We start from the raw sequence: 19,673 nt of genomic DNA, 5'->3' as shown, positions 1-19,673 counted from the left end.
CTCGATCTACCCATCATCCTTCAACCTCTTCCCTCAGTCCACCAATCACCTCTGGCCCCTGTCTCCCCGCTCTCCTCTTTGTATTGGCCATCTCCCCTCTCCCCTCAGTCCTGATGCAGGGTTTCAACCCGAAACACTGACATTCCTCCCCCCCCCCCCCCCCCCCCACAGATGCTGCTTGACCCGCTGAGTTCCACCGGCAGGGTGTCTGTTGCTCCAGGTTCTGGCATCTGCAGTCTCCTGCGAATCCGATGTACTTAAAAAGAGTTGCCATTAACAAACAAAACCTCTCAAGACTGCACCGATCACATCACTGGGTCAGCAAGCCAAACATCACAAGTTAGTTACCAGACTAAACCTGATAACTTTGTTAAAGTGTGGGCTACCTGCAGAGAACAGAAGCAACATGATCGAGAATGCCTCACAACCGTGGTTCAGGGGGAACAACTGTCCCAGTACTGTGGGACTTTGTGGCATTGTGTGTAGTTCTGGTCGCCACATTATAGAAGGGATGTGGAGACTTTGGAGAGGGTGCAGAGGAAGTTCACCAGGATGTTGACTGGATTAGAGAGTATTAGCTATAAGGAGAGGTTGGACAATCCTGGATTGTTTTCTCCGGAGCGGAGGCTGAGGGGCGACCTGACAGAAGTACATAAAATTATGAGAGGTCTAGATAGGGTAGAGTCTTTCTTCCCCAGGGTGGAAATGTTAAATAGCTTTAAAGGTGAGACAGGGAAAGTTTAAAGGAGATTTACAAGACAAGGTTTTGTTTTACACAGAGTGTGGGAGGTGCCTGGTACAAGCTGCCAGGGAGAGTGGCAGAAACAATAGGATAGCAACGTTTAAGATGCATTAGACAGACACATGAACAGACAGGGAAGGGAGGGATATAGACCACATGCAGGCAGATGACATTAAACCGGCATCATGGTCGGCATGCATACAGTGGGCCAAAGGGCCTGTTCCTGTGCTGTACTGTTCTATGTTCAGTCTGGCCAAAATATAACTTCAGTCTCAGGCAGAGCAGTTAATTCTGAACACCTCCAGAGCAATTGACACTAGTGACCCCAGAAAGACTATCTGCTTCTTACAGAGCTCAGACTAAAGCAGGATCCCCCAGATAAAACATCCCAGAAGATGATTCTGGTGAGTTTGCCTCTGGATTCTAGTCCAATTATCAGCCCTCAACCAACTTCACCAAGACAGATCACCCCTCTTGTTACTGCTTGTGGAGCATCCAATGCACAACTGGGCAACAAACACAACGGGAGTGCTTCCAAGTCACAAGTAATTCACCAGTGGTAGAACAGCTTGGGAGGTCCGGAGGCTGAGCCGTGCTAAACAAATGCAAGTCCTCCATCCTACCACTGAGAAACGAACGAAAGCCTTCACATCGAGAGAGGCTTTCAGGAGGGGTGCCTAGAATTGGCCGAGAGTCCACCCCACACACGTAAAACAAGGCTGGTGAGTGACAGATGCCTTTTAAACAATTCAAAGTGCTTCAATTTATTTTGAAAGTTCTGTCAATTTTCCAACATCACCAGCGGTAACCTGCTGGATGACTATTCCGAGTCTCCACGGTTGTCGTGCACAAGGGACAGTCCAAGATCCCATTCTGCACTGAACACCCATGTGGTTTCCCGGCAGGTCCCACCACAATGGCAGAGGTGAGTCGTCGCCAGTAAGCTGGTGCATCGGGCACAGTCCGAGCCCACGGGTCTGCTCACTTCTCCTGGGAAGATGAAGGCTCCTCCCGTGGCCTCACCTTCTTCTCTCGGGGCTTGGCGGGTTTGACGGGCTTCTCTGCAGCTGTGGCATTGTCCTCCTCCTCCACCTTTCTCAGCTTGGCTTTGCTCTTGACGGCAGAGAAGGTCAGCGAGGCCTTCTTGAACTCCAGTGGGAAGACACCCAGGTCTCCGTCAAAGCGGTTCTTCGCTACCTGCACGTAACGCTTCCCCTGACCCGAGATCAGCTTCTTGTCCTGAAGGATGAGCACATTGTCAGCCTCCTGGCTGGCCTGCAAGGAAAGGTTTGGGGGATAACAAAGGGACAAGAGTTCAGCATCTTGCATCTCCTCTTCCCACCCCCCTCCCTCCACCCCAGAGAGACCATAAGTGCAGGTTCGGACTGTTCCCATTGGAGCGTAGGTAAATGAGGACCGATCTTACAGAGGTGTATAAAATCATGAGGGGCATAGAAAGGGTAAATGCACACAGTCCTTTTTTCCCCCCAGAGTTGGGGAATCAAGAACTAGAGGGCAGAGGTTTAAGGTGAGAGGGGGAGAGATTTAATAGGAACCTGTGGGGCAACTTTTTCACCCAGAGGGGTAGTCCGTATATGGAATGAGCTGCCAGTGGAAGTGGTTGAGGCAGGTCCATTAACAACATTTTAAAGGTACCTGAGGCATTGGTAAAACTACAACAACCTGCATTCATATAGCACCTTTAATGTCGTGAAAAGTCCCTAGGTGCTCCATGTATAAATTGAGAGGTACAAAAGAATTATGAGAGCTGAATAAAATGAACAAGGCGGCCTTATAACAGAGAGTACACTGAGGGAAAGATTTGCCTTCCTACTCAAATACCAAGCCTGAATGAGTGGAGCTCATGTTAAGACAGCATAACCAACAAGGCTGCAAGAACCAGGAAGCACGATTATGCAGTTTTGGCCAGAACAGACATTGTGGGCCAAATGGTCTCCCACTCCTCCATGATTATCTATCTTGTAGAGGAGTGTTACAAGACAAAATGGGACAAATGAGGAGATATCAGGTCAGGTGACCACAGGTTTAGGGAGGGAACTTCAGAGCTTTGAAGTTAGACCGCTGAAGGCATGGTTGTCAACAGGGCAATGGACACAAGCTCAGAGAAGACTAGTAGTATTGTCAAAGACACCTGCCACCCTGGCCATTCCCTTTTCTCTCTTCTCCCTTCTGGGAGACGATAGAGGAGCTTCAAAACCCCAACGTCCAGACTCAAGAACAGCTTCTTCCCCACTGCTGTCAGACTTCTGAACCCATCACCTCTTTCACATCCTCTTCCCGGTAGTGCGCCACCTCTTCAGACTCTTACCTTGTATGCTAGTACAAGGTAAGAGTCCGAGGTTAATGGCATGACATGGAATACAATGGTTAATGGCAGGACTCTTAGAACTGTGGAGGAACAGAGGGATCTTGGGGTCCACGTCCATAGATCTCTCAAGGTTGCCACACAGGTCAATAGGGTTGTTAAGAAGGCATATGGAGTGTTGGCCTTCATTAGTCGGGGTACTGAGTTCAAGAGCCGCGAGGTGATGTTGCAGCTCTGTAGAGCTCTGGTCAGACCGCACTTGGAGTATTGTGTTCCGTTCTGGTCGCCTCATTATAGAAAGGATGTGGAAGCTTTAGAGAGGGTGCAGAGGAGACTTACCAGGATGTTGCCTGGATTGGAGAGCATGTCTTATGAGGATAGGTTGAGTGAGCTCGGGCTTTTCTCTTTGGAGAGAAGGAGGATGAGAGGTGACTTGATAGAGGTGTAGAAGATGATAAGAGGCATAGATCGAGTGGACAGTCAGAGACTTTTTCCCAGGGCGACAATGGCTAACACGAGGGGGCATAATTTTAAGGTGACTGGAGGAAGGGATAAGGGGATGTAAGGGATAAGTTTTTTTTTTACACAGAGAGTGGTGGGTGCGTGGAACGCACTGCCTGCAGAGATTGTGGGGGCAGATACATTAGGGACATTTAAGAGACTCTTAGATAGATACATGAATGATAGAAAAATAGGGGGCTATGTGGAAGGGAAGGGTTAGATAGATCTTAGAACAGGATAAAATGTCAGCACAACATTATGGGCTGTAGTGTTCTATGTTCTATGTTCTCTCGGTTATTCCATTATTGTCACTTTAGCATTTCTTTTTGCACTACTTCAGATTGCACTACTATCTTTGCACCATTCTGCTGTTTTACACTCATTGTTGTATTTATTCACACCATGCATGCTGTTTACTCTGTGAGCTTCACACAGTCAAAGGATCTCATTGCACCCTGGTGTATACGACAATAAACTAATCTGATCTAATTTAATCTATGTGGATTGGAGATAAGATATCTTTATTAGCCACACATGTATATTGAAACACACAATGAAATGCATCTTTTGCGTAGAGTGTTCTGGGGGCAGCCCGCAAGTGTTGCCACACTTCCGGCGCCAACATAGCATGCCCACAACTTCCTAACCCGTACGTCTTTGGAATGTGGGAGGAAACCGGAGCACCCGGAGGAAACCCACACAGACACGGGGAGAACGTACAAACTCCTTACAGACAGCGGCCGGAATTGAACCCGGGTCGCTGGCGCTGTAAAGCGTTATGCTAACCGCTACACTACCGTGCCTGCCCTACAATGGAAAATCTTATAGAAATACACAGAGGCGAAGCAGCTGAGAAAGCCAAACAGGAGAATGAGGAATTGTTCAGCTGAGGCGCCACAGGAGTAGGAGTCAGTGCAAGGCAATGAGTACACGAGCCAAGGGCAAACTGGTGCAAGTTACACGCTGACAAACCTAACCTGCCTCATTTTACAGGAACTTTGAGGGGCAAGTTCACTAAAGGCATCAGAACAGGGTGAACAAAGACTCGGGGAGTTGGAAGCAACCTTCACCCACCCAACCCCTCTTGTCGTTCTCTGGAGATCAGACTTGCCTTGGCCGTTCCAAAGATGGAAGCCGTCTGCAGCTCCTTATCATCTTCCTGCTTTTTCGGGTGGATGACCAGAGTCACGTGGCAACTATTGTCCGTGGCAAACTTCCGGAACATTCCAATGCTGTAATCCTGCGCGGAAAACCTGAAGTGGACGGGGATGTTTCAGTTTTACTAACGTTAAGTTGAAGAGGAACTAAATCCTCCACCTATCCAATTAGACGGGATTTCCAGACCTCTGCCCAGCTCCATTCCCTCGCAAACCTAACCCAGTCCAGCCTGCTACCCCTGCTCAGAAAAAGTGCAACCCTCCCTTCCCAAAATACTGTCGAGGGGGGGAGTGACAATTGAAAAATACAAGGCCAACAAACATTTATACCAGGGAAGGACATGGAACAAGCAAGTGGGATAATATTCAGATCCGGCATGATCCAACTGAATGGTTTGAACAGATTGGAGGGACAAAGGGGTCTTCTCTTTTGCAGGCTAATTTGGTAAGGGGAGCAGTCTGAGGAGGCAGGGTAGGGGCGAGTGGGAGATCTATGACTGGGAACAGAGGAAGCACAAGAATAGACTCTAAAACCAAGGAGAATAGGTTTATGGTGAGAGGGGGATTTTCCAGAGGGTGGCTGGAATCTGGAACACTCTGACTGAGACAAGGGGTGGTGGAGGCAGAGACTTTCACAACATTTAATAAGTATCTTGACAAGCACTTAAATCACCACATAGAAGGTCAGGTGTAGGACAACAGGATTAGTAAAGGTGGCTACACGATGGTCAGCATGGCGATTGTGGGCCGAAGGGCCTGCTTCTGTGCTGTATGACTATATAACGAATGGATTTAGGTGCCTCACTGATGCGAAGGAACAGTGCAAGTGGGCATGCTCACCAGTAGTAGGTGCTTCTGACCTCAGTCAGCCCAGATGTCCTGGACTTCCTGCTGGGCAGCAGAGAATGTACAACAGCGAACTGACTCAGATCTCTGCCCTGCGGAGGTGTGGGTGCTCAGTCAGTGAGGAGGGTCAAGAGCATGTGCAGGAGATTTCTGGACACTGAGGAACATGGGACTTGGGGACCGGGGAGTTGCTGAAACAGAGGATCCCAGCTATCTTCTGGAACGGTGAATCAGGCCTCAGAGGAGACGTATTTTCTTAAGTTTCTAGAGAGCTTCAACCAACCTGGCAACAAATGCCTAAAGCAAGAGCTATGGCCCACAACTGGACCTGTTTGGCAATGATTAACCCAGGGGGACTGAGGACTTGGGGAAGATTCAGGGAGATTGATGAATGGAACTCCTGTTCCAGTAGATTTGACAAGGCCTACTCTTTGAACTGTTCTGAATCCCACCAAGCACCCTTTACGTTGTCATCCTGAGTCAAAGAGAAACACAGCACAGAAACAGGCTGTTCAGAACATTGAGCCCACACCAAATACCAGCCACCCATTTTTACACTGATCCTACATTAATCCCATTTTCATTTCAGTGGCAAATTAACCTACCAACCAAACGCTTTGGGAACGTGGGAGGAAACCCATGTGGTCACAGGGAGAACATGCAAACTCCACACAGACAGCAGCCACGGTCAGGATTGAACCCGGGTTTCTGGCATGTGAGGCAGTAGCTCTCTAGCTCCGCCACCGTGCTGCTTTTTCTCACCATGGGACTAAAACTGGGATTGTTCCATTAAACCTTTCTTGTTTGAGTAGGTATCAGTCACTAATATAACTTTAAAGTAAGTGTCTTTTGTACTGTTATTACCCAGTCACTGTGTGAAGCTGTTGAATTTAACTACAGGGAGAGGGGGAAATAAGTATTCAAGCCCAACGAAAGAATAGGCAGGTTTTTTATATTTATTTCCAGGACATGGAGGGTCACAAGTAAGATCAGTATTTATTCCTCTTGTAAACGTGGCACTGAGCTGCTGTCTTGCGTTCAAGTTTAAATGGAAGGGGTCACAATAAATCCAAGTTATTGCAATCACAAAACAGCTTACGTTTTAATCAAGAGGTGAACTTACTTGTCAACAGAGAGGTATTCCTGTCCCATCATGAACTGTAAATTATCTATAACAACATGAGTGATGTCATGCATGTAGACCGCATGCTGCATTGTGTCGATGACTGACCTGGACGGCAAAGAGAGGCATTCTGTTAATCACAGCCAGTCCACACATTAATGAACCAACACTTCTCAGAAACACAGACGAGGTCTAGAACAAAAACTGTAAAACACTTGGAAACTCAAACAGGCTCAGTGACCCTTTGCACTGTTCTTAACTTCACTGCGCATCATTTGCAGTCTTCTGTCCTCACTGCAAACTTGAAGCTGGGATTGTTCCATTAAGCTCACACTGTTTGCAGGAAAGCTGTGTTTCAGTTCAATAACACCAGGTTAAAGTTTACCTCTGTTGCCAATACAATGTTAAAGTACGTGCATGGCTCTGTGCAATATTATGTGTTGCTGCTCTGTTACTCCATGAACAATGTGTGTGCATTCACATTGTTATTTCTCTGTGCACCCAAACTTCCACCTTGCCATCATGGCTACTAGCTCCCTGAAAGAATCATTCATTTAGTAGCTTGTGTCCTGAACTTAATTTATGTTATTTCATTATTATCTTATGACATAGGAGGCCATTCAGCCTATCAGACCTATGCCGGCTCTGAGGCAATACCATTCTCCCACTTATTTCCCTGCAACCCATTCTCTCAACTCCCTGTCATTCTCCCACCACCCACCTATACTGGGGGCAGTTTACAGCAGTTAATTAACCAGCAAGTCTTTAGGATATGAGAGGAAACTGGAACACCTGGGGGAAACCTACAGGGTCACAGGGAAGAGGTGCAAGCTCCACAAAGATAGTACCGAAGGTCAGGATTGAACCCGAGTCATTGGAGCCATGAGACAGCAGCACTACCTGCTGCGTCAGGGTGCCGTCCTTAGAATTCCTTCCTTAACCCGTCTCATTATACAGGCTGTCCTTGGGTTACGAACAGCCCTGCATACAAATGAGCTTCCATAATATTAGTAAGTTCAAAAGGCTGACATACGTACATACATTTGTTCCTACAAACTACAGAACTCCTTACCTTTGACCCATCCCTGGTGGATCTGCTCTTCCCTCCTCCCCAGCACTTGCCTATCTCTTACCTGCATCTACCTGTCACCACCTTGTGCCCACCCCGCCTCCCCTCTTTTGTCCACCTATCACTGCTCTGCTTTTGCCTCCTATATATTGGGCTTCCCCTTTTCCTATCTTCAGTCCTGACCCGAAACGTTGACCGCCTGCTTTTCTCCACAGATGCTGCCTGGCCTGCTGAATTCCTCCAGCATCATTGTGTTTTTCATCTAGATTCCAGCATCTGCAGTCCTTTGTTTCTCTACTTCTCTCTGTCCACTTTCAGTAATTGTTCTTTTGAGTGATCTTTGTGTGTTTTCTGACATGGACAAAATTGACATAAATGTCCATAAAAATGGAATCTGTTTGTAGCCCACTGATTTCCTATCCTAACATCATAGAACAGTACAGCAGGAACAGGTCCTTCTGCTCACTGTTGTGCCGAACTAATTGAGCTAATGACACCTAATCCCTCCTGCCTGCACATGGTCCATATCCCTCCATTCTCTGCACATCCATGTGCCTCTTAAACACCTCTGTCGTATCTGCCTCCACCCATGGCAGTGCATTCCAAGCACCCACCACTCTCTGTGTAAAAAAACTTGCCCCGCAAATCTCCTTTGAACTTTCTCCCCTCACCTTAAATGAACGCCCTCTTCAATCCTGGGGAAAAGATAATGGCTGTCTGCTCTTTCTATGCCTCTCATAATCTAATAGTAACCTGTCAGGTCTCCCCTCAGCCTCCAGCACTCCAGAGAAAACAACCCGAGTTTGTCCAACCTCTCCTTAGCGCATATACTCTCTAACCCAAGCAGCATCCTGGTGAACCTCTTCTGCACCCTCTCCAGAGGCTCCACATCCTTTCTATAATGGGGCGACCAGAACTGAAAGCAATACTCCAGATGGGGCCTAACCAGAGTTTTATAAAACTGCCGCATAGCTTCCTGACTCTTGAACTCAATGCCTTGACTAATAAAGGCAAGCACGCCTTCTTTAGCACCCTATCGACTTGTGCAGCCTCTTTCAGAGAGCTATGGACTTGGACCCCAAGATCCCTCTGTGCCTCAACGCTGTTAAGGGTCCTTTCCCTTTACATTTGTCTCCTCATATGCTGGGTGCCCTTTTGTTCGATAAGACCCTAGGGATTGTCTCAGGTCATTTCCCACTGTAAACATTGCTCCCCAAGTATAAGCTGCTACTGTCACTGCCAGGTACTTCACTTGATGCTCTGTTGGCCGTGAAATGTCATGAAGAACAGCGGCAGGTTCTCAAACTTGTCAGCCCACTCGTCATAGCTGTCCAGCTGATCATCCAGGCGCTGCATTGCGAACTGAGTCAGCATGATCTTGGCCAGGCGGACGTTGCTGATCTCAAAGCTTCCCCACAGGGTGTTCACCCCTTGGATGCAGAGGTCCAGGGCGCACTCGCTGATGAAGGTGGTCTTCCCGCTGCCTGTTGGACCTATTTGTGGGAGCAAGACAGGCGTTGAGGACGCACCCAGTTCACACTTGGCGTACTGCCACGGGTTACCCGACCCCTGCCACGATAAGCTATGGAGGAGACCCCCAACCATGTAGTAGTTGGAGGCTTGAACAGCAGGGTTAACTGTGCCTCAATGAGCCACACTCAAACAGGTTTAACCCCTGCTTCAGACACCACCTGACACTTCCAGTGTGGTACTGAGGGCGTTCAAAGTCCAGTTTATTGTCATATGCACAAGTACATGTGTGTACAGATGCAATGAAAAACTCACTTGCAGCAACATCACAGGCACATAGCATTACAGAGACAACATTCACAAGAAAAACATAAATTATGTTACAACAGGAGAACTTTCGGACCACTGGGTCTATAATACCTACTGGGATAGCGATCCCATCAGTCCCATTTTCCCTGCTCTTCCCAGTACCCCTGTAAATCACGCATGATCAACAGCCTGTGCAATTCTTTTTGAAGGCCCTGATAACTCTGACCCCTCCACTTTTACCCAGACAGTGTGTGTCTGGTCACAACGACCCTCTGAGTCTTCCTTGTACCTTTTGTCCGAAATTTACTGTTTCTTGAACCATCTGCTAGTTCTAGATTCTCCCATAAGAGGAACCATCACCTCGTCAACGGGTAGTACAGTAGCAGTCAGCAGAACTGCTGCCTCAGTGACCCGGGCTCAATCTCGACCTCCAGTGCTGACTGCCTGGAGTTTGCATGTTCTCTCTGTGACCGTGTGGGTTTCCTCCCACATTCCAAAGACCTGGTAGGTTAATTGGCCTCTGTAAATTGCCCCCCCTCCCAGTGCATAGGTGGATTGGTAGAATCTGGGGGGAAGTTGGTGGGAATGTGGTGAGAAATAAAATAGGATTACTGTAAATGGGTGCTTAATGATCAGCACAGATTTAGTGGGCCAGGGATCTGTCTATGTGCTGTATGACTGTACAATTCCCAGACCCACCAGAATCTCTCTGGTGAATAAAGATATCTTATCAATCTTATGTGCTTCAACCATCTCATCTCAATCTTCTACAGATAACAAGCCTAGCCTGTCCAACCTTTCCTCTTAAAATGACCTACCCATTTCAGGTATTCGTAAAGTAAACCTTGGTACCTGCCTCCAATGCAGTAATACTCTTCCCTAAACCATACTGTTCTCCTATACAATACTGTTCACAGCTCTCCAGATGTGGTCTCACCAATGCCCCATATAACTAAAGCATAACCTCCCTACTTTTGTATGAATGCTCCCTCACAATAAAAGATCATATTCTGTCAATCTCCCTACTGTTTCTGCATGCCAGCTTTTTGGAATCCAAGTCAGGGGAGACAGGGAGGGCAGAGGGACTTGAACTCACAACCTTCTGACTCCAGAAGATGTCCCTGAGCCAAATAGAGATGATGAGCAAGGGGTGCACTTTACCACCGTAATGGTTGATAAAGATGGGAGAAGGGACACCCACTGTATTGAGAGGGCAGTAGGTCTTGCCCTATTAAGCTCTGATTCAGGAGCTAAACAGAAAAATAGGAACTCATTGATAAAATTGTTCGAAATCATTAGGGGAAAAATATCATTAGGTTAACACTTTAAATTTCAATTACACACCTCTAACTGCACAAAAAGGCTCCTAAGGCTGGAAACTATCTTTCTCATCAACCCTGCTATGATCTTGAATCCAGCGAAGGGCAGGATCAAACCTGGCACTCTCCTGGTACATGGAGCCCAGTGAGGGGGATCGATGGTAGCACCAACCCCCTCCAAATCAGAACATTGTGGGTTTAAGGCCACCAAATCTAGGCTGATGTTGTACTGAGGGAGTGCCACACTGTCAGTGGTGCCATGGATGAGATGTTAAACTCTCCCCCTCAGATACATGCAGAAGATACCGTAGCACGATTTCAAACCAGAGCAGGGTTATTCTCCTCAATGTCTTGGCAGGCATTCATGCTTTAACCCACATCATAGAGAAACAGTTTGTTTTTGGGGGCTTGCTGTGTGCAATTGACAGCTGTGTTTCCTGCTTTGCATTGAGATGCATTGAAATAAACAGTACTATAGAACTGCAAGCCTCTCTTTTCATGATAGCGACTGACAAGAAGTAAAAAAAGAACCTTCTTTAATTCCTTCAGGGGATGTGGTATTGCTTGCAAGACCACCATTAATTGCCTTGGTGAATGTACAATCAACATGGTGAAGGTACCCCAATGTTGCCTTGTGCTGCCTCAGGATCTTTTCAGTATTAGCTAATTTAGCTTTCAGGAGAGGTTGGGCAAACGTGCATTGTTTTCTCTAGAGCATCTGAGGGACAACCTGATTATATAAAATTAACAGAGGCACAGATAGGATAGATGGTCAGAGTCTTTCTCCCAGGTTGGAAATATCAAATACTAGAGGGCTTAGCTTTAATGTGAAAGGGGGAAAAGTTTAAAGGAAATTTACGTGGCAAGTTTTTGTTTTACACATAGAGTGGTGGGTGCCTGGAACATGCTGCAGGGAAGTGGTGGGAGCAGATACAATGTCAACATTTAAGAGGCATTTGGACAGGCAGTGAATGGGGGGGGTGGGGGAGGGGTGTGATATAGACCATGAGCAGGAAGTATAAATTGACACCGTGGTCAGCACAGACATCATGGGGTGAAGAGCCCCTTCTTATGCTGTACTGTTCTATGTTCTAAACTCCTTACAAGCAATGAAATGAATGGACTCGAGAGTGGTGGACTCAGCCAGTTCCATCACGGGTACAGCTCTCCCCAGCATCGAGGAACATCTACAAGAGGCAGTGTCTCAGGAAGGCGACATCCATCATCAGGGACCCCCACCCTCAGGGCCATGCCCTCTTCTCATTGCTGCCATCAGGCAGAAGGTACAGGAGCCTGAAGACCCACACCTCAAGGATCAACAACAGCTTCTTCCCCACTGCCTTCAGGTTCTTCAACTGACCTGAAAAACCCTAACTCCACCTCGGACTACCTCAACTAATGTTACTGCCCTCTTCCTTTCCAGTCCTGATGAAGGGTCTCGACCCGAAACATTGACTGTTCATTTCCCTCCATAGATGCTGCCTGACCTGCTGAGTTCCTCCAGCATTCTGTGCGTGTTGCTCCAGATTCCAGCATCTGCAAAATCTCCTGTGGCTAATGCTCCGCTATATTTGTTTGTGTCCTGTACATTATGTACAAGTTATATTTATTTAAACTTATTTAATTTATGTCTGTAATGCACTGTGCTGCTGCTACAAAAAGGTAAATTTCATGGCATTTATACCCTGGGTATGTATGGCCGTAACAATAAACGAACTTGAACGCATGTGAATTGTAGTCACTGCCTTAATGCAGAAAGGCCAAGGGCCAATTTGAGCACAGCAAGCTCCCACAATCGAGCAAGATAAATGGCCAGGGGATCCGAGTGCAGTGCTCGGGGGATCGTGGAGACCAGAAGGTCGGCTACCTGTGAAAACCGTCAGCTCCCCTTTGCGATGGCCCTTGAGCAGCTTGTTGAGGTCGGGGAACCGCTGCCACTTGATGCCAGAGATCTGGTCAGCATTGGCCAGCTCCCCGAACACGTCGTCCCGCAGCTGCCGGAAGGAAATAATGGACTTGTGGCCAGCAGGGACGGCGCCCTTCACAATCTTCCCCAGGTTGAGGCCGGCGGCCAGGGCCTCGCGGGGGCAGGGCTGGCTGTCGCCGGGACGCACCAGGGAGCAGCGCTTCACATTCAGCTTGCGGGCAAAGATCTTGGAGGCCTCCCAGGCCAGGAGGTCGCCACCCAGCCACAGCACCACCTTCCGAAACTGCTCCAGGTACGGGAGGAGGACAGGGGGCAGGCAGCTGACGCCCCGGGGCAAGGAGAGGCAGGGCAGGCCGGTGGCACTGACCACCGCCAGGCAGTCTGTCTCCTTGCTGGTCAGGACGAGCGTGGTGTCTTTCCTCGTCAGGAGGTGGAGCCCGAAGAGGTTGTTGTAATCGCTGGGCTTCGGCAGGGTCGTCGCAACGTAGTTGACCTGGTGGCCGTCTTGTTCCGTCGAGAGCAGCTTTAACCCTTTCAGGCTCGAGTCCCTCCAGCTAAACCAGGGGAAGACCAAGCTCTTGGTGGGCTTGAAGTACCTCACGCACATATTTTTCAGCGTCTGATTGGTAACTTTCGAAATGCCGAACATGGCTTTAACCAGCTGGGTTTCCTCCTCCTCCATGCTGGAGAAGGCCGTGGCTTTAGTCCAGATCTGCTGAACCTCCCTCAGATCCATCTCCTGGGCACTGAGCTCCCAGTCGCTCTCTGGCACCTTCAGTAGGACATCCGGGCCCAGGTTATCCCACCCTTCCTTCTGCATCACTTCCAGGCAGTCCTGGAAGTCCTCCCAGCTGCCTTCCAGCAGCGTGTCCTTGCACAGAAACTGCCCGGTGGTCTTGTCGATGAAAAGGGAGAAGGTCTCCTTCTCCGTCTGGTCCGAGTCAAACACCTTGCCCACGAACAGGCTAGGGACGTGGAGGCAGCTGAAGCCGTCGTAGAATGGGATGCCCTTGGCGCGGAGGTACTGGCGGATCTCCGTCATGGTCACCGGCGAGTAGGTGAGGTCGACGTCAGCTTTGGAGCTTTTGCTCCTCGGGCTGCCGCTGAGGCAGAAGCAGAGCGAGGTGGTGGTGCTCAGGGGAGCGGCAACCCTCGGCCAGGCCGACCCGACGCTTTGCCTCTTCAGCTGCCCGGCCGGGACAGCCCACCGCTTGCGTGCAAGCTCCGCCAGGCTGCAACATCGTCGCGAGGGGGACAGTCCTCCTGAGAGGCGGGGGAGCACTCTGTGGGCGCAGTGACGCAAGCAGAGCATGCTGTCTGTTGAGGAAAGGAGGGCAATAAGTCAGGTGAGGTAGCAACCAAGGTGCTTCATTGGACATTAGCAAACACAACCTGGAGGCCTACAGCACAGAAACAGGCCCTTCGGCCCAACGCGTCCATGACGACCGTGTTGCCAGCGAGCTGGTCCCATCTGCCCACGTTTGGCCCACAGCCCTCTACACCTCTCCTATCCGTGGACTTATCTAGATGGCTTTTAAAAGTTGCTAATGTGCCCACCTCAACCACTATTTCAGGCAGCTCATTCCAAATAGTGTAGCGGTTAGAGTAACACTATTACAGCGCCAGCGACCCGGGTTCAATTCCCGCCGCTGTCTGTAAGGAGTTTGTACGTTCTCCCCGTGTCTGCGTGGGTTTCCTCCGGGTGCTCCGGTTTCCTCCCACATTCCAAAGATGTATGGGTTAGGAAGTTGTGGGCATGCTATGTTGGCGCCAGAAGCGTGGTGACACTTGCAGGCTGCCCCCAGAACACTCTATGCAAAAGATGCATTTCACTGTGTGTTTCAATGTACATGTGACTAATAAAGGTATCTTAATTTATCTTATACACACCTCACTTTGCATGAAGAAGCTGCCCCTGATGTCCCTTTTAAATTTCTCACCTCTTGATCTTATACCTATGCCCTCTTGTTTTTGACACCCCCTCCCTGGGAGAAAGACCATGTGCTTTCACCGTGTCTATGACCCTCATGATCTTATATACCTGTGTCAGGTCTCTCCTCAATCTCCTACATTCTGGGGAATAAAGTCCTAGTCTACGCAACCTCTCCTTGTAACTAAAGCCCCTAAGTCCGGGCAACATCCTAGTAGATCTTTTCTGCACTGTTTCTAGTTTAATAACATCTTTCCTGTAACAGGGAGACAAAACCTGTACACAATACTCCAAGTAGGGCCTCACCATCCTATATAACTGCAACATAACTTCCCAACTTCTGTGCTCAACGCCCTGACTGATGAAGGCCAGCATGCCAAACGCCTTCTTCAAGACCCTATCTACCTGTGACACCACTTTCAGCGAACTATGCACTTGCACTGCTAGGTCCTTCTGTTCCGTAACATGCCTACCATTCACTGTACAAGTCCTAGCCTAGTTCAATCTCCCAAAATGCTATACCTCACATTTATCTGGATTGAAAACCATTTGCCAATCCTCAACACACATATCTAGCTGATCAAGATCCCCCCGTAATTTTTAATAACAGATAGGGTGAATGCACACATTTTGTTTAATAACACTGCTGAGACGCACTTATAACAAGGTTAAACATGCTACGTAAATGCAAATTGTTGTTAGTCTCTCATTCTAATGAAGTTTCACCACATTAGCACTTGGTGTCCTCTGTAAGGAGGGTGTCTAGTGCCTACTCTAAGGTAAATCACTGTGTCAAAATCTCCTGGACCTTGCAGTTGTACAAGACATTGCTGAGGCTGCATGTGGAATATAGTGTTCAGTTTTGGTCACCCTGCTACAGGAAAGATGCCACCAAGTTGGAAAGGGTGCAGAGGAGGTTTAGGAGGATGTTCCCGGGACTTGAGGACCCAAGCCATGGAGAGAGGTAGAGACTTTATTCACTGGAGCGTAAGAAATTGAGGGGTGATCTTTTAGAGATGTATAAAATCATGAGGGGCATAGATTGGGTGAATGCACAGTTTTTTTTTTAACCAGGGTTGGGAAATCAAGAACTAGAGGGCATAGGTCTAAGGTGAAAGGGGAGAGATTTAATAGGAAACTGAGGGGCAGCTTTGTCACCTGGAGGGTTGTCCATACGTGGAACGATCTGCCAGAGGGTTGAGGCAGGTACATTAATGAAAGACACTTGGTCAGGTACATGGATAGGAAAAGTTTAGAAGGATATGGGCCAAAAGTGGGCAAATGGGACTAGCTTAAATGGGCATCTTGGTCGGCATGGACCGGTTGGGCCGATGGGCCTGTTTCTGTGCTGTATAACTCTATACGTCAGGAGAGATGACCAGAGGCAGGTCTTAAAGGAGAAGAAAAAGGCAGAGGGGTTTACAGAGAACAAGGTCTGGGCAGTTAAAGGCAGGACTGCCACTGAAGGAGACACAAGAGACTGCAGATGCCGGAATCTGGAGCAGCAAACAATCTGCTGGAGGAACTCAGCGGGTCGATGCAGGGTTTCGACCTGAAACGTCGATGATTCCTTTCCTCCCACAGGTGCTGCTGAGTTCCTCCGGCAGTGTTTGTTGCTGCCAGTGAAGGGAGTGGAGACTGTTCATGGTTCTGGAACTAGAGGAAGGCAGAGAATTGCAGTGGTGGAAGAAGGTTTCAGAGTTGACAAAGGCGAGGCCATAGAGACACGTGGACACAACGATGAGAGCTCCAACATCAAGGCATCGTGCACCACCACCTGTATCTGTCGTCACAAATAAACAAGGACAACTTCAGAGTATTTTTAAAATTTTACACCTGTGCACAAGTCTTGCCAGTTTCAAATTCCCACATCCGCAATGAAAGAAAGGGAAGATCCTGAATAACTGAGTTAGTGCAGTATAGTCATTTGTAGCGGGGTGCAATTTCAAGGTGTAAGTTTAAGGTGGGCACAGTAAGTTAGAACGGCTACGCCAAAATTGCTCTTGTGTGCGATTTTACAAATGAAGTCCTTCCCTCTAATCCAAAGCCCATTCCTGGCTTTAACTTCTCACATTAAAAGACGAACTCTTGATCTCCCAATCTACCTCGCTGTGGCCCTTGCACTTTATTTGTCTGCCAGCACTAGTAAATTGGTTTATCATTGTCACATGCACCGCAGTACATGTTTTACATGTAAAACTTTGTTTTACATGCCATCCATGCAGATCATTCCATCACATCTGTACATTGAGATAGTACAAAGGAAAAGCAATAACATAATACAGAATAAAGTGCCATGCACGCAGACAATAAGGCGCAAGGCCATGACGAGGTAGATTGTGAGGTCAAGAGTCCATCTTATCGTACAAGGAATCCATTCAGTAGCCTTATAACAGCGCACTTTCTCTGTAACTGTAACACTATATTCTGCATTCTGTTTTCCTTTTTACTGCCTTGATGAACTTATGTATGACATGATCTGTCTGGATGGCATGTAAACAAAGCTTTTCACTGTACATGTGACAATAACAAACCAACACCAAAACATCCGTGGAAAAAGGGGAACTGGTACCATGCTCTTTGTGAAATATAGTCACCTAATTCAACTCATTCTTTCTTCGAGCTGCAAAAACTTAGCATGGTCCTACATCGCTCAGTCTCCCTCTTTCTTGTACGATCTTGTACAACCGAACCATCAGTTCCTCGAGTTCCCAGTCACATTCTCCGGCCCTGTCTGAGTGGAAGCCGTGCCTGGCTCGTCAGCTCCACTCGGAGTTCAGTCTTTTCTGCAACGGATTTCTTACAGCTATGGATTTAGAGAGTACGACCTTGGTGCGTATTGAGGCACAAGGGAACCAGGGTGGGTATTCAACCCCTCGAAGTGGTACAGCCATTCAATTAGATCACGGCTGATCTCTCACTTCCTTGCTGAGCCACTTCCAGAATCCAAGGGATAGTAATTAACAGATTTATAGATTCCAACTTTAAATATATAGATGCATAGAATCACAGAGTTATACCACGGGAAAGGCCCAACTCATTCATGCCGACCCATTTGCCTGCATTTGGCCCTTATCCCTCTGAACTTTCCCATTCATGTACCCATCCTAATGTTTGTGAAACGTTGTAATTGTAGCCATCTCCACCACTTCCAGTGGTAGCTCATTCCATATACTCACCACCCTCTGTGTGAAAAAGGTGCCTCTCAGGTCCCCTTTAAACCTTTCCCCTCTCACTTTAAACTTATTGATATTGGTATTGGTTCATTATTGTCACTTGTACCGAGGTACAGTGAAAAGCTTGTCTTACAAACTGATCGTACAGGTCAATTCATTACACAGTGCAGTTACGTTGAGTTAGTAGAGTGCATTGATGTAGTACAGGTAAAAACAATAACTGTAAAGTGTCACAGCTACAGAGAAAGTACAGTGCAATAAGGTGGAAGGTCACAACAAGGTGATCGTGAGGTCATAGTCCATCTCATTGTATAAGGGAACCGTTCAATAGTCTTATCACAGTGGGGTAGAAGCTGTCCTTAAGTCTGGTGGTACGTGCCCTCAGGCACCTGTATCTTCTACTGGATGGAAGAGAGAAAAGAGAATGACCCGGGTGGGTGGGGTCTTTGATTATGCCGGCTGCTTCAACCAGACAGCAAGAGGTAAAGACATGTCCTCTACTTTAAGACTCCCCTACCCTGGGGGGGGGGGAGGGGGGGAATACTGTGACTATGTACCTTATCTATGCCCCTCATGATTTTATAAGCCTCTAAAAGGTCACCAGTCAGCCTCCTCCACTCCAGGGGGAGAGCAGTGAACCAGGGAGTCGCGGAGAGAGCAGTCCTTGCGAAAGGCAGAGAGGGGTGGGAAGGGAAAGATATTTGAATCGGAACGTTTGATCAAGCTCGTCCCGAGTTGCGGGTAAAATGTTTCCATTTACAACACGGTTTGTATCACTATCTAGAATTCACCGTTCAACTTGTTTTGTAACAAGTTCCGATCTGCAGGAACCAAACACCGAGCAGGTTACACGAAATTACAATTTTACCTAAACTTTCGCGCCCACCACAGAAGTTGCGACTGAGATGCAATTACGTAAGCGTTACAAAACAACAGATCCCAGCGCAATTCTTGGTTCTTTCCAAAATAAACAGTAAATAGGTAATCTCATCAATCCTTAATTAACAGTTTTTTTTTGCAATAACGCGAGTAAAAAGTAATCAGTTTGAAGGAGACGCTTCTCCATGCATTTTGCTGGTGTCATTTACCAAAGTCAGTGGCCATTCTGTAACTGTTCTCTGAAATATGCTACGCTAAAGATATGCACCATACCCTGTTACTGCGAACCGCAGACCACCGACTCACCGGATTTGCCCCGTGCACCAAGGTCCGAGCCTTATGCAACACAACGTGGTCCAGACAAGGCGGCGGGACACCGTCCCGGGAAAGGCGGCGACTGAAACCCGCATGTACCGGGGGCGGGGAGCTGTCTATCACGTGTGGCTCCGCGCGTTTTCTGTTATCAGATAAAATCGAAGAACGGTTATTTCTTCTCAAACGCGCATTGCACTCGTCTCCCCCGGAGCTAAACCATAGGAAGGGAATTGTGTCGGGGTGTGAGTGAATGGGGAGCTGGGACTGATGGTCAGATCATGTTGCATTGGCTTTAGATTGCATAAGCAAGAGGGAGACTAAGCGACGTAAATACTGGGTTTCGCGACGAGGGTAAATGATTAGCTAACTTTAGTTCAGCACAATGTGAGTACAAGAACGTCAAAGGTAATAACTGAGACCGTTAATGTATCCGTGCGCAGCATTCAAGCGGTCAAAACCAAGAATGGGTTTCACGGGGAATGGGATTACAGAGCAGGACCTTTAAAAGGTCGCACGCATTTATACTGCCATGGGAACTTATTTATGAACTCGTTCCGAGAAGAATAACAAACGCGTTTTTTTTT

The 19,673-nt window shown here is 47.9% G+C and overlaps 1 protein-coding gene across 2 annotated transcripts; it reads right to left on the bottom strand.

The window, feature by feature from the left end:
• Positions 1–165: 165 nt before the first annotated feature.
• Positions 166–19,220, bottom strand: twnk (twinkle mtDNA helicase). 2 transcript variants are annotated; one of them, XM_052027691.1, is made up of 6 exons: positions 19,081–19,220; positions 12,730–14,106; positions 9,017–9,257; positions 6,696–6,803; positions 4,681–4,822; positions 166–2,017 (listed from the first exon to the last, which is right to left on the bottom strand). In XM_052027691.1, exons 2-6 carry the CDS (start codon positions 14,099–14,101, stop codon positions 1,724–1,726), a joined length of 2,157 nt encoding a protein of 718 aa, XP_051883651.1. In that variant the 5' UTR covers positions 14,102–14,106; positions 19,081–19,220; the 3' UTR covers positions 166–1,723. The 2 variants fall into 2 exon arrangements, with proteins under 2 accessions (XP_051883651.1, XP_051883652.1); XM_052027692.1 differs by lacking the exon at positions 12,730–14,106 and having other exon boundaries at positions 19,081–19,154.
• Positions 19,221–19,673: the final 453 nt, after the last annotated feature.

This window comes from Pristis pectinata, chromosome 12 (genome assembly GCF_009764475.1).
Source record: "Pristis pectinata isolate sPriPec2 chromosome 12, sPriPec2.1.pri, whole genome shotgun sequence".
NCBI classification, from domain to species: Eukaryota; Metazoa; Chordata; class Chondrichthyes; order Rhinopristiformes; family Pristidae; genus Pristis; species Pristis pectinata.
The sequence above is the reverse complement of the archived record's forward strand: the minus strand, read 5'-3'. Positions and strand labels throughout refer to the sequence as shown.

Excerpts from the sequence above, each read along its gene's own strand:
- twnk (XM_052027691.1), bottom strand. The coding sequence starts at position 14,101 with ATGCTCTGCTTGCGTCACTGCGCCCACAGAGTGCTCCCCCGCCTCTCA. Across the intron at positions 9,258-12,729 it reads GGAGCTGACGGTTTTCACAG|GTCCAACAGGCAGCGGGAAG; the intron begins GTAGCCGACCTT and ends TCCCACAAATAG. Across the intron at positions 6,804-9,016 it reads CACGGCCAACAGAGCATCAA|GTCAGTCATCGACACAATGC; the intron begins GTGAAGTACCTG and ends TTTGCCGTCCAG.